General features: G+C 42.9%; 1 protein-coding gene across 1 annotated transcript in view; it reads left to right on the top strand.

Moving 5' to 3' along the window:
- Positions 1-3,653: 3,653 nt before the first annotated feature.
- Positions 3,654-16,760, top strand: part of SCN11A (sodium voltage-gated channel alpha subunit 11) — an 82,221-nt gene continuing 69,114 nt past the window's right edge. The window contains exons 1-5 of the mRNA XM_025272329.3: positions 3,654-3,920; positions 6,889-7,007; positions 7,975-8,076; positions 10,755-10,883; positions 12,495-12,598. Coding sequence (XP_025128114.1) covers positions 3,654-3,920; positions 6,889-7,007; positions 7,975-8,076; positions 10,755-10,883; positions 12,495-12,598 — 721 coding nt within the window. The remainder of the gene's footprint in view (positions 3,921-6,888; positions 7,008-7,974; positions 8,077-10,754; positions 10,884-12,494; positions 12,599-16,760) is intronic.

Genomic DNA, 16,760 nt, shown 5'->3' with positions numbered 1-16,760 from the left:
TTTTTTATAACGAATCATTTAATGTTACAAAAATTTGCCTCCCCACTTGAGTATTAATGAGGCTTAGGAAAAAATTGCACTTAGCTAATTTAATTCTTTGTGGGCTTCCCTGGTGGCACAGATGGTAAAGAATCTGCCCACAATGCAGGAGGCCCAAGTTTGATCCCTGGGTCAGGAAGATCCTCTGGAGAAGGAAATGGCAACCCACTCCAGTATTCTTGCCTGGGAAATCCCATGGACAGAGGAGCCTGGAGGGCTGCAGTCCACAGAGTTGGACACTGCTGAGCAACTAACATACACACAAATTAATTCTTCAACGAATTTTCCATGCAATGAAATTATTTTCTGTACAGAAATTTTCAGAATTAAATATTTTTGTATTTGAATATTTCCAAATTTTATCATTTATAATTTGTGCCATATTTATTTTACTAATTCATTACCTTAATTAATTTTGCATGTGCAGCCTCTGTTTCTACAGTCCAGTTTTCCTGAGTCTACTTCTGTTAAAGAGTATTTGATTCTTCCATTAATTTTTTTCAGTTAATAAGAAAATTTTACTGCATGTGGTTTTATTTTATCAGATTTGAGTTGATAATTTTTATAAACTCTTCTTTTTTCCTGGGTCAGTTTTTGTGGTTTTCAGTGTTAACTTTTTTTTTCCTTCTTTAGACAGTTTATTTTAATTGTTGTTATTTAAAAGAAGAATGCCAAAATAATTGTGGCTTAAGATTTGAATCTAAAACTTGTGTTGAACAGCTCTTGAATACATGTCATTATATCCAGGTTATTATCCAAAGCTCATGAGAAATTATCCTCTATAGATGCAAATGCTAATTTATACCTATTTATTATTGTTAGTCAGAAAATTCTTCTGATTACATTTTCCCTAATGGTTTCATACTTCCCCCCTCCTCCCAGTGTTACCTTTAAGATGTAGTTCTTTAGTTATTACATCGTCTACAACAAATTTTGATGTGTGCAGTTTAAGGGGGTTATCAGTTTCATTTGTGTTGTTTATTTTTATAAAGTCTTTTTTACTCAAGAACCCAACCAAGATACCTCAGGGTCAGAACAGCAGGATCAGAGTATCCATTTTCTTTTCTAATAGTCTCATTATTATGTCAAGAGCCCTCCACTGTATTTCTTGCTGCAACTTAGCATAAAGTCTAGTTTTTGCCATCAAGGGTCTTTACCTGGCTCAACCATTTTATAGGATCAACTAACACTCATATGCTATTTACGGCAAAGGACTTTATGCTTGTCTTAAATGTCTTTTATGAGCTCTAGAGCCAAATTCAGTAGAGTATCATTATATGCTTACTTCATTTGTATAAATTCGACTATACACGTTTATGAGAGAGAATAGAGGGGAGAAATAGAAGGGAAGAGGCATGGAGGGAAGGGGAGAGAAGAGAGAGTAATTTAAATAGTGTAGCCTGTTCCATCATCTGGGCACATCTATTACAAGCTTGACCCTGAATGAGTGGAGGACAGAATCCTCTGAATCTATGGTCCCAGGCTTGGTTTCTGTTGACATACAGCTCACACCTTGTGAATATTACATTACCCTTAGTGTGTTTAAAGACATTTTTTTGTTGCCTTTATTATGACTCTTAAACACAATCCAGCTACTTTCTTCACTGAAGAAAGAGTGTCTGGTTCTGGCACTGGAAGAAAACTGGCAGTACTGAATTTGTTGACAAATGAATTGAGATGCCTCTTCAATATGGTACCTCCCTAAGGGATTTTCAAGGGAAATTTTGACCATGATTTTAGGGGTTTTTTAAATTATTATTTTAAATGTGCTGTTTTCAGAGCCTAATGTGTATAAGCTGTGATTTTCTTGTACTGAAGTGCTTCTTGATTCTCTCTGCTTGCAGGTCCTGTCGATAGCTTCAACTCCATGTGTTTTAAACTGAATCTGTTCACCCATAGCCTTCTCCTTCCCTAGTGCTCTCTATGTAGTGAGTGGCACTGTTGACCCACTTGCGCAATCCAGGAGCCTTGGCTCCTTCCTGTCCCTCAAATCCACCTGTTTCTTAAATGACTCTCAAATCCATCTACTCCATTAGGTCATCCTCAGTGGTTATGACCCGTTGAAACAATTTCTAAGCTCACTTCTCCTCTTCTAGCCTTCTCAACTCCTTCATCCCCTTATCCCAAATCTATCCATTCTCACCAGTAAGAGGGATATTAAAAAATGATAGTGTTTCTCCTCTGTAATAGTAATAACTCAAATGTTAGCAACTCCCCCCTACCCTCAGGGTGAGGTTCATGATCTTTACTAAGTATTATAGGCCCCCACATGCTCTTTGATGCTGACTGACCATCATGCTCCACAAAAATCTCCATTCTGAGCAAACAAGACCTGTTGACGGATAATGTGCTTTTTCAACCAAGTGTCTTTGTTTATGCTCTTTCCTCTCCCTGCAACACTCTGATGTCCCTTATTTTCTTCTCTGAGACTTACATCTCCTTCAGGTCTCAACTAAGACATTAAAGCTTTGGTAACCCATCGCTGATTCAGCAAAGCTGCTTAGATACTCATCCTCTATTCCTTTCCTAGAGTAGCATTTGTCTTACTCTGTTATAATTTCATGTCTTTTATCTGTCTTCTCCACTACAGCAGGGCAGCATAACTGTAGTGCCTAGAGGAGCAATGGAGGTTTTTTCCACCATTAATACCTAGGACTGTGCCTGGAACAGGCACTGAACACATGGTTGTTGAATGAAGACACCAGTCCTATGTCAGACTCCCCATTGTAATTCCCTGGAGAGGTGTGAGAATTAGTCCTAGATTGTCATTCAGTAAATTAGAAAGGAAGAGGATGCTTGATATGGAGAATAAATGCATTCAACTTAAACAGTATTTTTTTTTTTCTGAGTCTAGTTTTAAGCCTGAAGCTGTGGAGAAAGTCCTTGTAGAAAGTGCAATCAGGGATAAGGGCTGGCAGAGCTATTATCCCATGATAGAGTGACCCTATTGGCTTTGGCAAACCCTTTTTGCTTCCTTGGAGTCTTGCTTCTGCCTGGTCTGGATCTCAGAAATAAGGGAGCTGGCATAGGATCATAGATGATAGTATAAATGTTCATGCCCATGTTTATGGCTCTTTTGTTTCCATCCCATCACATTTCAAGAACTTTTCTGACGAAAGGTGAAGAAAGACTCATGAACTCATAGTTTTGATTTTTACAACCCCCAGTTATGGCCCATTTGATTCCCTATTCCTTCCTCTCCTGTTCACATTGTGAGCACTTGTCTACCATTATTAGTAGGTCCTATTTCAGTAGTTCAGCTGATTTAGTTTTATTGTCTTGCTTGGTGCTCAGTTTTACAGACTGAGCTTCTTCTTCTGCTCATTGATCTTGAACTAAGCTTCCCACCTGTTCCCAGGTCCTTCAGGAATGATGTTCTGCTTTGGTCTCACGTGTGCCCCAAATTCTTGGTATATCCACAATTACGGTCAACTTTTCTGATTTTCCACACAGCTAATGAGCTCCCAGGTCCCCCCATCTCAGTCTCAACTCTGTAGACTCCATAGTTCTATCCATGGAAAGTAGAATCTCAGGGCAGAAATTAGAGTATAATCTCTACCTCCCAGATTTCTCTGAGAATCTATTTACTGCTTGTCTCTGTCCCGAGGGTGAAGATGGATGACAGGTGCTACCCAGTGATCTTTCCAGATGGGAGGAATTTCCGCCCCTTCACTCCTGACTCTTTGGCTGCAATCAAGAAGCGGATCGCCATCCAAAAGGAGAAAAAGAAGTCCAAAGATTGGAAAGCAGCAGAACCCGAGCCTCGACCTCAACTCGACCTAAAGGTCTCCAGGAAGTTGCCCAAGCTTTATGGTGACATTCCCCGTGACCTGATAGCAAAGCCCCTAGAAGACTTGGACCCATTCTACAGCAATCATAAGGTACCTCTGTGAGGAGACGGGAGTGTTCTAACCACAAAGTATAACTGGCACTGCAAGGATCTCCTTGGGCTATAAAGAGGCCAGACTCCACTTCTCCTTTGCTATCACCCTGTCTTTGATTTCCAATCCTAAGAATGGCTTTCAGTACTGATTTTCTCTCTATAATAATGGATATTTTGGAGAAGATAAGGACTAGGAGCAGTAGAAGGGTAAAATGGTGTCAGGAAAGAACTGGACCAGCAGTCAGAAAGGTTGAATACAGACCATTTCAAGTGCTTGAATTTATAAGTTTGGGTAAATAATTTCACTAATTGTCACTTTTATAATCAGTAAAATGAGAACAATGCCTGCTTTCCCTTCATTACAGCATAGACATGCGATGGAGGCACTTTATAAACTGTAAAACATTATGCTGATATGAAGGATTAATACTACTGTCCATGAATGTCTGTTTCAGCAACTAAAGTTTACCTTGAGAAACTCTTAACCAGTAGGCTTTTTAGGTTATTAATATGAAGGTCAAAGCCCCAGACCAACACTTGACACATAACAGGAGCTCAATAAATAAAGTTTAAGAATATTGTAATCAGGTGGGCACATGCAGATTATATGTAAACTCCATGCCAATACATGATAGTCTTGCTGTTTTATCTACTTAGATGTAGGGAAATTCTAATAAAAGTTTCTCAAAGAGGTTCCTGAATGAGGAAGTGTGAGCTCAGGCTCTTCTGATGGCTGGTCAAAAACCCAGGGCAGTGAGGAAAGTCCTCTATAAGCCATCCCCTTTCAGGAAAGACCCAGAAGACTTTGCCATCATCATTTCACTGCGTGGTCCAGCAGAGAATGGAAAACCTATTTTGCCAGACTGAAGACAGGGAGGAAGGAAGCTGAGGAGTTTGGGGCAAGTCCTGGAAACTATGGCATGCTGAGGGCATTCTTTGTGGGCACCCATGAGAAACTGACTTCTCCAAAGGAAGACTGCCTGGTTTGTATGTCCTTGAACTGAACAGATTTGGGATTACCAGGCCAAATGAGGACTGTGTAATGGAGGAAAGTGTGGTATGAGTGGGAAGAACAAGAAAGGAGAAAGGAGATGAAAGAACAAAAACACTTCAATATCTCTCCCTCTCCTAATGCTCCAGGATTCCAGGGGCTTCTTAGAGGCAGAGTCATTGGAAATAAGTTAACTCCAGGAGACCTCCTTCTGCCTCAAGTCTGGGTAGGGAACCCAGGAGGTAGGCAGTGGCTTGGTGTGTTATGGACAATCCTGGGAGGACAGACTCTGTTCCAGCTGGGGTGGGTGTTCTAGGACCATCTCTTCTAAATCTGGGTCCTCCCTTTAAATCAGGAGACATGATACTTGTTCGGAGCTCTTACACCCACAGCCTCACATGCCAGTGCTCTCAGCCCTCCTGTGAGCCATGGGTGGTGTCATTAGCACTTCACCTTACAGATGGGGAAACAAAGCTTTGATGGGGAAGTGGCTTACACCAGGTCAAGCAGCCCGTTAGTGGTGGAGCTGGGACTCAAACCCAAGGGTTCTTTCTGTAGTCACAGGTCACTTCTTATCTTTCAAAGCTTCCATTTTTGAAAGAGAAAAGGGTGGAGATGTGTCAGCAAGCAGACAGGAAATACCTATATTTTAAATCATTAAAACCTTGGGAAGTGTAGTTAAATACACCATTAGTTGAAATATTTAAAGCAGTCAGAGGAGGCATTAATAAAATATCTAGGTCAAAGGGCACAGAAATAGAGCCATAGCATGCCACCTATTAATCTGGGTGACCCACCTCAGGGAGAGGTTTACTCTCTGCCCTAAAATCATCTTTCTGTCCAGAGGAAGTACACGGAATCTCTAAAGTGAGTCTTAGACTCCTGGGCTCATAGCTTTCAAGGAATCCTGTAGCCCATTTCATTTTGTTATGGAGGAAAAAGAAAGCATCCTAGTCCACATTTTCCCTGCTGCCAGATGGCCAGCAGACAAGTTCCACAACTCGGTGAAGGAAGCTGATGCTTGGCAGTGGCTGAAGTTCTGGTCCCTCAACCAAGGTGGCAGCTAACCTGCTGTTTCTGTGCCTGGATGACAAGACCTGTCTTCCCTGTCTGAGAACATGCTGAATTACATGTCAAGGAGTACTTTCTGCAAGTCTGAAAAGAGCAGTGACATGGAAGACAGGAATGACCCTAGTTCTATGAAGGCTTTTATAACTAACAGCCTTGGGAACCCATATAACTGTTGACTGTTATATGGAAAGGGGATGGTTTGAAGGTTGTGTTAGAAGCCTGTAAGTCATTGGTTTTGTCCAGAGGCAGCTTCATGCCCAGAGCCCAGGAAGAGATGCAAAGAGGTGTTTTTCAGCAGGGCCCATTTGGGCACTTTGGGTGAGAAGCGCACCATTTGGTGGGTCTTTCCTGGATTTGGCATCCCTGGTTATACCCATGACAAGGCCGCAGAGACTCCAGTGAATGTTCAGTTCTACTTCTGTCTCTTCAAGTTCTCTTCTAATTCTCATCTCCATAAATAGTACAATACAAAGGGTTTTATTTGACCTAGTTATTACTCTTTATCTCTTTTTTTTTTTGTTTGCAGGGCCCATGCACTTCATTTCTGTGGCCTCCAGAATATGTCACTGGGTGAAAAGTCCATAGCTCAACAGTTATTTTAGGCGTGAGGACTGACTTTCAACATATCAGAGTCTTGGGGCCCTGAGAGAGACCTAAGCCACGTGGGTGGGGGGGATCTATTGGCTTCCAAAGTGGCAGTGTAAGCTGCTCAGAAAGTGCCTCTGGCTTCAGAAGGTAACTCTCTAATCAGAAGCTGCTGTCATAATATGACAAGCCATACCTCAACCTATGGTTCCACTGAATTTTCTCTAAGATGAACTCATGATAAATATTGTTTTGTCACTGCATGTAACTCCTGTTGTGTGGTTTTTTGCCTTTGTTTTTTTTTTTTTTTTTTTGGCAGACATTTATGGTGTTGAACAAAAAGAGAACAATCTACCGCTTCAGCGCCAAACGTGCCTTGTTCATTTTGGGGCCTTTCAATTCAATCAGAAGTTTGGCCATTAGAATCTCAGTCCATTCATATCCTTTTGTTGCTTCTTTTACTAAGTCCAGGTCATGGGAAGTGTGCACAAGCTCGAGGGGTTCATGTGTCTGTTGAGTGGAAACAACCCATTCTTTCAACTAATCCTGGCTGAGTGGCCCCATTGCATGGCAGGCAGGGCTGTGCTGGGGCTGGCCCCTGTCTGGGACCCTGAGACCTTGGAGGAGACGAGAGGCTCAACTGGGCTTTGGAGGCATCAAGAATGGCCTCCTGAAGAAAGGAACATCTAAACTGAGACCCAAGTAAAGGTTGTAAACTGGCAACCTGTGCACCGAGTTTAGCTGATAAGTGAGTTGTGGTAGAACTACAGTGTTTAAAGCTTTTTTGGAAACACTTTCTAGTGTTAAAAGTACAGATTTACAGGGGATGAGAAGAAACCTGGCAGTTTCAGATGGGAGGCGGGGGAGATGTGAAAAAGACAGGCGTGGGTTGGTAGACATAATGAAGTACTCAGGAAAACGGGAAGGAATATCTATTTAAGTTGGGTTCCCTAGAAGCAGAGCCTGAGATGGGATTCTTAATTAAGTGATTTAGTGGAGGAGTGCCGTCTGGAAAAGGAAAAAGGGAAACATCATGGAGCAAAAGGAGGAGCCAAACAAGGACAGGGCCTTAGCTGAGTCTACATCAGGCATCAGCCTGAGCCCACAGGGATCTTCAGAGCATGGGTTGTATCACAGAGCTGCCCCACCTGAAAGCCAGAGGGCGAGTTTTTGCAAGTCTGTGGGTCAGACGTGTGGCAAGGGCATGTAGCCTTGCAGGGTGAGAGGCTGCCATTCGAGGACAGTTCTTCAAGAAAGGGGGTGGCTGTGGGTTGTTCCAGTCAACACTCACAAAAGACAGATGCTTCTGCAGAAAAGGGGTCCTGCAGGGACCCCTGAAGCCTCTACTACATAACCAGTGACATGGGCCACCCTGCGGTGCACCTGCCTTAACAGCCCCGCTCACATTGTTCAGCATGTTCATCATCTGTACTGTCATCATCAACTGCGTGTTCATGGCCTTAGCTCATCAGAAGAGCAGCATTGACGTGAAAACTGACCATGCTGAGTAAGTATTTTTCCTGCACACGTTTATCCTATGTTTTTAAGCAAATAGACCTTAAAGAATCATGATTATATCAGAGTTTGGCTATGGAGAGAAGAAAAAGTCACCCATAATCCCAGATCCCCAACACCAATGCTGGCAGAGTCAGTTTCATTTTGAAACTTTCTCAGAATAGTCTTAGAAATGGGTTTACTAGCTGGACATCCATGACCCTGACTGGATACCCTAACTATGGTTGAATTGACAGTGACACACCCAAGTGGGCCTGATTTGCCTGGAGGGTTGAAGTCTCCCTGTCATGGAGAACTCGAGCGCTGCTTCCTGCTGGGCATGGTTCTACTCCACAGCAGATGTCATTTTGGTCTGCATGTCCCACCATTGGCCAGGCTTCTGCTAGAAAAGAGAGAATGGTAGGGTGAGAGGTGGAAGGCCAGATGGCTAGACAGAAATTGCAGTCAGAGGTGGCTGTCTCATTTGTTTGAGCTCTGGATGAAAACTTGCAGAATCCTGCTGCTGCTGCTGCTGCTGTAAGTCGCTTCAGTTGTGTCCGACTCACAGCAGCCCACCAGGCTCCCCCGTCCCTGGGATTCTCCAGGCAAGAACACTGGAGTGTGTTGCCATTTCCTTCTCCAATGCATGAAAGTGAAAAGTGAAAGTGAAATCGCTCAGTCGTGTCTGACTCTAGCAACCCCATGGACTGCAGCCCACCAGGCTCCTCCATCCATGGGATTTTCCAGGCAAGAGTACTGGAGTGGGGTGCCATTGCCTTCTCCGTGCAGAATCCTACACATCTGCAATTACAGCCTTTTTTTAAAAAAGACCCATAAATTTTATAAATTATACCTGAGTTTAAAAGATGGCATCTCAGGGCACACAGTAATTACGCTTCTGTGTTTATTTGTCACCTGAAAGGTGAGCAGTTTAGGAAAAAGCTGAAGCGGGAAGTAGCTCTTTCCCAAGGCAGCCTCATGACCATTTCTGCTCTTGTAATTAGCTGCTTTAGGATTTTTCAAGTTCCTAAGACCTTAGTTCCTTAGCTTTGAAGGCTAACAATGACTGGATATTCTACCAGAAAAGGTCCACTTCTTTTAATCTGAACCAGCAGATTGTTCAAATGAATTGTTTCTGTCCCAGATGTGGGACCAGTATGTGTATGGTGTGTGTGTGCACACCAACCAAGCACTTTTTATTGAAATTATAACAAGAGAAATAGGATACTATCTTTTGGAGAAGGAGGAAGGAGAAGAAGGGAAATAAATTAGAAGATAGAACATGATGAAGGACTAAAGGAATAAAATGGAAATAGTTTTTTTTTTAATTTGTGATAAAATACATATTACCACAAATTTGCCATTTTAATCACTTTTAGGTGTTCAGATCTGTGGTATTAAGTACATTCACACATTTGTGCAATGATTACCACTCTCCGTCTCCACAACTATTTTTCATCTTGCAAAACTGAAACTGTACTCATTACATAATAACTCCTCATTCTGCCTTCCCCTCCAGGTTTCCCCTGGAAACCACCGTTATACTTCATGTCTCTATGTATTTGATTACTCTAGGTGCTTCATATAAAGGAATCATTTAACCTTTGTCTTTTTAAACTAGCTCATCTCCCTTAGTCTATGACCTCAGGGTTCATCCATATTGCTGCATGTGACAGGATTTCTTTCCAAGACTCAGTAATATTTTATAGTATGTATGTACCACATTTTATTAATTTGTTCATCTGTCAGTGAACATTTGGGTTGCTTCTACCTCTCGGCTATTGTGAATACTGCTGCTATTAACATGGTTGTGCAAGTATCTCTTCAAGACTCTGCTTTCAGTTATTTTGTATATATACCTAGAAGGGCAATTGCCAAATCATATGGTAATTCTAATCTTTTGAAGGTTCTTCATGCTAAATATTTGGTGGCTTCACTATTTTATAGTCCCACCACTAGTGCATAAGAGTTTTAATCTTGCCACATCCTCACCTACACTTACTTTCTATTTTTTTTTTAAAGTGGCTATTCTAGTGAGTATGAGTGATATCTCATTGTGGTTTTGATTTGCATTTTTCTGATGATTGGTGGTACTGAACATCTTTTCATAGGCTAGTTGGCAACTGGTATATAATCTTTGAAGAAATGTTCATTCAAGTCATTTGGCCATTTTAAAGCTGGATTATTTAATTTTTTTGTTATTGACTTTGTAGGAGTTCTTTATGTAGTCCAAATACTAACCTCTCATCAGATATATGATTTGCAAATATTACCTTCTAGGACTCTTATAGTTTCAGGTCTTACATTTAGCTTTAATCCATTTTGAGTTTGTTTTTGTACATGATGTAAAGGTCCAACTTCATTCTTTTAAATGTGGATATCTAGCAGTCCCAATACCATTTGTTGAAAAGACTGTCCATGTTGGCTGAAACTTTTCTCAAGAAAATGGCTATGAAGCTAGTGATTTAAAAACAGCTTTGCAACTTTATTCATGGACCTGTTTATCAGAAATCCCAAATATCAGAACTTGCTTGAGGACTTTGCCTTTCTGAACTCTGATTTGCTAAGACCGTAATGTTAAATGTCACATTAAAATGGAATCAAACCTCATGAAGGTCAGATCAGATAGAGGGGCTCTCTGTGTTTCACATCACTTATCATATTTCTTCTTCTGGATGATTTGCTTTGTAGGTATGTCTTCCTTGGGATTTATTTATTTGAAGCATTAGTTAAAATATTGGCAAGAGGTTTTATTCTGGATGAGTTTTCTTTCCTGCGAGATCCGTGGAACTGGCTGGACTCCATTGTCATTGCAACAGCGTAAGAATGTTATTTTTGCTGAAGAGACTAGGGGTGGGAAAGAAGCCCTTTGGCTTCCATCTGGGTTCTGTGTGGATCCACATGAGTGGCTGAGTACAGCCAAGTAAAGCCTAGAACTCTTGAGTGCAGTGTTGGCACTGAACTGCACCATGTAGCCAACTGGCCAGAGGACTTCACACACACAAATCCACTTCATCCTTTCTGTTTTTTTTTTTTTTTTTTTCCTCCCCCAACCAGGGACTGAATCTGGGCCATGGCAGTGAGAGCGCTGAGTCCTAACCACTGGACTGCCAGGGAATCCCCCACAAATCCATTTCTGGTCCAACACTCATGGTCTTACTTTTTCAGCCATTTACTCACCAAACACTGACCTGTTATGGGGCCAGGCTCTGTGGACCCAGGGTTGTGATAATGAAAAAAACATCATTCATGATTCTCACTCTGTTTGCAGTTCAGAGGGGATGTGAAGCATTTGTGTGTGTGCTTAGTCGCTCAGTCGTGTCCGACTCTTTGAGACCCCATGGACTGTATGTAGCCCTCCAGGCTCCTCTGTCCATGGGATTCTCCAGGCAAGAATACTGGAGTGGGTAGCCTTTCCCTTCTTTGGGTGATCTTCCTGACCCAGGGATGAAACCCAGGTCTCCTGCCTTGCAGGCGGATTCTTTATCATCTGAGCCACTAGGGAAGCCCAGTGAAGCATGACCATTAAAACCGGCTACAGTTAGTGCTAGCATGGGATGCTGTGCATCGTTCTGGCTGTCAGAAGATGGAGCAGGAGCACAGGGTCTAGAACATCTTTGTCTACTGAAAGCTCAAGGAGTTTCTGTCATGTTTCCTTCTAGAAGTGTTATTATTTTGGCTCTTGTGTTTACGTTTATGGTCCATTTTGAGTTAGTTGTTGTATATAGCATGAGTGAGAGTTGAAGTTCTTTCTGAAGGAGAGGACATCAATCTGGCATCTGAATGATGAGCAAAATAAAAAGCAAGAGAAACGATGGCCCATTGCCAGCACAGTAATAATAAACCCAACCTTATTTAATTAGTGCCAGCCATTGTCTTAAGCACTTTGCATATATTTTTGTTTGATATTCACAAAAGCCCTTTGAGGTAAGTACTAGTAATTTCAGAGTTTTACATTTCAAGGTCAATAGTCAGATGTTACTGAGAGGTGGTATAGTGCAATGCCGAAGAGTATGGGCTCTGGAGCCAGGCTGCCTAGGTTCCTTCTGGACTTGGCCACATGGTTGAGAGACCTTAGGGAAGTGTACTGGGGCCTGGAACTTGGTAGCAAATCAATAAATGTTTAAGTTGATTTCTGTTATCCATGAATGTAGCTACAGCTGCCATGACTATTTCAAGGAATCCCCAACCATGTCCAAATATAAAGATCAGCTGAGAATAGTCTCCTGTGCAATCTATGGTCCTTGGGTCCACAGCAATAGAGAGTGACATTGCCAGGTCCTGAGATGATAGTGGGGCTGGAAGGGGAGGCTGCAGATTTCATGCTGCTGAACAGAACCCAGGCTGTAACTACTTGTGACTTTTGTGGAGATGTGTAGGAGAGATACATGACTGAGCAAGCCTGGACTTTCCTTGTGCTTTGCCTTATAGATTTGTATCATATTCTCCATATATCAATGACAGCAGCTTCAGTCTGTCATCCCTGCGTACCTTCCGAGTATTCAGAGCTTTGAAAGCAATTTCAGTAATTTCAGGTAAGTCACTCTAACTTTCAACATTGACTCTTAGCAGAAGAGAATAGTTCAAATTTCTAAATATGTCATGTAAACCAAAAACTAACAAACAATGCTCTTTATTCATTTATTTCATCATTCAACAAATATGTACTGAGCCCCTGATATGCACTGTGCTACCTGCCTGGGATATATTGGTGAGCAAACAGACAAAGGTCCCTGCCTTCAAGGAGTTTACATTCTAGGTGGGGGATTGGGAAATGGACTGAAGTGATAACTATATTAAATAAATAGATTATATGGCATGCTTTTTCATGGAAAAATGAAATGGAAAAATAGGTAACATGATGGCTCTTGGAAGCCATGGGGTTCAAGGAAGCAGGTTGCAGCTGTCAGTGGGGTGGTTAGTATAGGTGTCAATTGGAAAGGTGAGATGTGAGCAGATTTGAAATTGGTGAGGAAGTTTCATAAGCAGACATATGGGGAAGAGTATCCAGAGCCTAGGAAGCAGCCAGTCCACAGACCAGGGAATATGAAAGATGTGGATGGGGCTGGAGCAGACAGAGTGAGGGTCTAAGTGGGGGAGGAAGGACCACAGAGGTGAAGGGGAAGCACCTAAGTCCCAGGAAGTCTTGGGCTTTCCTCTGAGAGAAATGGGAGCCATGCAAGGGCTTTGCGCAGAGGAGTCCCATGACCTGACTCAGGCTGTAGAAGGATTACTCTGGCTGTTGTGTGGGGAACAGAACTCGGGGGAGCAAAGGAAGAAGCAGGAGGACCAAGCAGGTGGCCTGTTGGTTACCATGGATGCATGCTGCTCAGATCTCCTGCTGCAGGGAGCACAGTTGATGAATGGTCCCAGCTGCCCCCTCTCTGGATTCACCACTGCATTCATGTTCATGCCAAGATCAGGCGTTCCCTGCATCTGGGGAGCGCTAGTGCAGGCCCACGCCTAAAGGGTATAGGACTTCTCTATGGAGGACTTTGACTCAGGGGCTTCTCAGTAACCAGGGTGAGACTATCTCCCATATGCACTGCAGTCTGAAGCCCTTCCTATCTATCCTGCTTCCTTCCTGCTCTCCTTTTCCAGATGTCAGCTCTGGGTCACAGTCTGAGGCTCTCTCTGCCCTCCATTCCCTCCCTTCAGACTATTTCTCATAGGCATTTCCCCCAAAATCTCCAGTAATCTGGTCTCAGAGTGTCTACTTCTCAGAGGGCCCAAACTGACACATGGGGCCACTGCCGTAATCCAAGCAAGAAGCAGTGGTGCCCTCATGGAGTAGAAGATCAGGCAGTAGAAGAGGAGTAGGTGAATGGTGGTCAGATTCTGTATAAATTTAAAGGTAGAAACAATGGGACTTTCTGACAGGTTGATCGTATACATGATGTGAGCAAAAGAGGAGTCAAGGATGAGTCAAAGTTTTTGTCTGAGTGACTAGAAAGATGGAATCATCTCTGAATGAGAAAAGGAAGACTGTGAGAGAAGCAGGCCTCAGGGGTCAGATTGGGGGTTAGCTTCAGACACATTCTGTTTGAGATGGCTGTGAGACATCCAAGTCAGAGTATCAAGTAGGCAATTAGAAATACAAGCTGATGTTCAAGGCTGCAGGTATCATTTCGGAGATTAGAAGACTATAGATGATATTTAGAGCCATGGAATCTGATAAGGTTATGAAGAAAATGAGCATAGATGGAAAGTAGAAGAGGACGCAGGACTGAGACCCACAAGGCCCTGAGACCCTAAAGGGGAGGGGAGAGAGGAAAAGCCGGCAAAGGAGATGAGTAGGAGCCACCAGTAAAGTAGGAAGGAGAGAAAAAGTGGTCTCCTGGAACCCAGATCAGCTCTGTGATCAGGGTAAAGCCCAGGATGGGTTGTAACTATGAATTCCAGTTTATCAAAAATGAGGTGATTGTGGCACAGTCTTCTCTTCTCCTTTTCCTGTCCTCTACAAAAAAAGTATTAAAAGTTATTCTCTCTCTGGACTCCTTCCCTCCTCCTTCTTCCCTTCTTCTTCTAGTCTCTTTTATCAGAACTCCAGGCAATTTGAATCTTTTTTCATACAGAGGTAGTAGACTATTTTTGGAAACTCCAGAAAAACAACTGCATGGTGATGAAGAAACTGACAGAGGATATTTTATGTAGAACTTGTCTCTCTTTCCTTTTCTCTTCCTCTTTTGCAAGGTGGACCTTGGTTTCCCAGGTGGATTTGGGGGTTTCTGCCTGAGCTGAGCCCCTCATATTTCATGTGGATAAAATATAAATACACGTTCAGGCAGTCACTTAGCAAATTTGTGTTCCCCTCTTCATCTCTGAGCAGGTAAACACACTCTCCATTTTGACTCATGAACTACGTGAGATCCCTGGATACTTTTTGTTTTTTAATTTAAATTATTTTAATTGGAAGATAATTACTTTACAATATTGTGATGGTTTTTGCCATACATGAACAAGAATTGGCCATAGGTATACATGTATCCCTCCATCCTGGACCCTCTCCCACACCCCTCCCCACTCCATCTCTCCAGTTTGTTCCAGAGCACTGGCTTTGGGTGCCCCGCGTCATGCACTGAACTCGCACTGGTCATCTAGTTTACATATGGTGCGTGCATGCTCAGTCATTTCTGACTCTTTGTGACCCCCTGGGCCATAGCCTGCTGTGCTTCTCTGTCCATGGGATTTTCCAGGCAGGAATACTGGAGTGGATTTCCATTCCCTTCTCCAGGAATCTTCCTGATCCAGGGATTGAACCTGTGTTCTCTGGTGTCTCCTGCACTGGCAGGCAGATTCTTTGCCACTGAGCCATGATGGTAACTTTACATATGATAATGTATATGTTTCAATGCTATTCTCTCAAATCATCCCACCCTTACCTTCTTCCACTGAGTCCAGTGCTTTTTGTGGAACGAAGAGTATAAGATACAATCTTTTATGGGGCTATGTAAAAATAATTCTGGAATCACAACTACCTTTCATCCAAATCATCTTGCTTTGGGGAAGACACAAGCAAGCCTCTTGTTATAGATAAAAAATCAAGCATAGATGAGGTTAGAGTATTTTCATGTTTGGTGCCCCTGACCATGCAGGGAAAGCACGATCTTGGCATGAACATGAATGCAGTGGTGAAGTCAGTGAATGTCCCAGCTTGGTCCAAAGTCTCCTCCTCATGTAGCATCACCCTTGGTGGGAAGGTCGTTGCGGCGGGCTTGGCCTCCCATCAGATGCTGTTTTGTGTTCTCAAGTCTACCATTCCTGGTTTATGCTGATCAGCTGAAACTTTGTCACTCAGTGACATCCCACACATTATAGATGCCATCTGCCAATTTCTTTCTCCAGAGAGCAGAACCCATTGAGAGCAGAGCCTGTGAATCAGTATTGTACCGGGACTGACTTGTTCTCGTTACCCAGCAGACTGTTTCCAACTGTGTGTCCAGGGCTGTCACGGTGGTAGCTTGAAAGCAGCTGCAGGAGAGGGGTGCATGGAGGGAGGAGAAGGGTCTACACTCCAGAATTTAGCAAACCAGGACCTTTGTAAGTGCTGCAGAGGAGGACTCTCCCTGTGTCCTCCCCTCTCTGCAGAAAGCTGATTTTTATACATTTATTGACACACTGCATGACTGTGTCCTTTTTATTTTGTAACTCTGGCAGCCAAACACTGTATCATGGACCTTGAAGGTGCTTGGTAAATATTTCTTGAATGAATTTTTAAAAAGCCCTGATTATAAGTAGTAATCTGAGTTTTTTTCCCTCAGACATCTTCATTATTGGGGTCCAGACAGAGCTCCCTCTTCCAGCTTTCTTTGCAACCGCCCCGACCCGCCAATTTAGCCATATCTCAGGGCACCTTGTGTATGTTACTGTAGGTAGTAGCTACCAAATGTTAAATACAGCTTCTTCACTTTGGCATCAATGTTGCCTGTGACCCCCAGTCAGGGAAGTGACTGCACAACTCTCACCAAGCTATAGCTTATGTCTCTGTGGCAAGTTTCTGCTCAGAGTTTTCTCACTTGCCCTTCAGAGCAACCCTGTGGCATCTATAGGGCGGGATAAAGAGGCCAAGTCCTAGACCAGTGGATGGCTCTGATGGCAAATAGCTTTTAAGGTACAGAGTCGGAACTAGAACTTTCAGCTTCATAATCCCAGGTCAGGTCAGTTTCCAATACCAGCCCACAATCAAACAACTTTGAA

Source organism: Bubalus bubalis, chromosome 21 (assembly GCF_019923935.1).
Source record: "Bubalus bubalis isolate 160015118507 breed Murrah chromosome 21, NDDB_SH_1, whole genome shotgun sequence".
Lineage (NCBI taxonomy): Eukaryota > Metazoa > Chordata > Mammalia > Artiodactyla > Bovidae > Bubalus > Bubalus bubalis.
The sequence above is the reverse complement of the archived record's forward strand: the minus strand, read 5'-3'. Positions and strand labels throughout refer to the sequence as shown.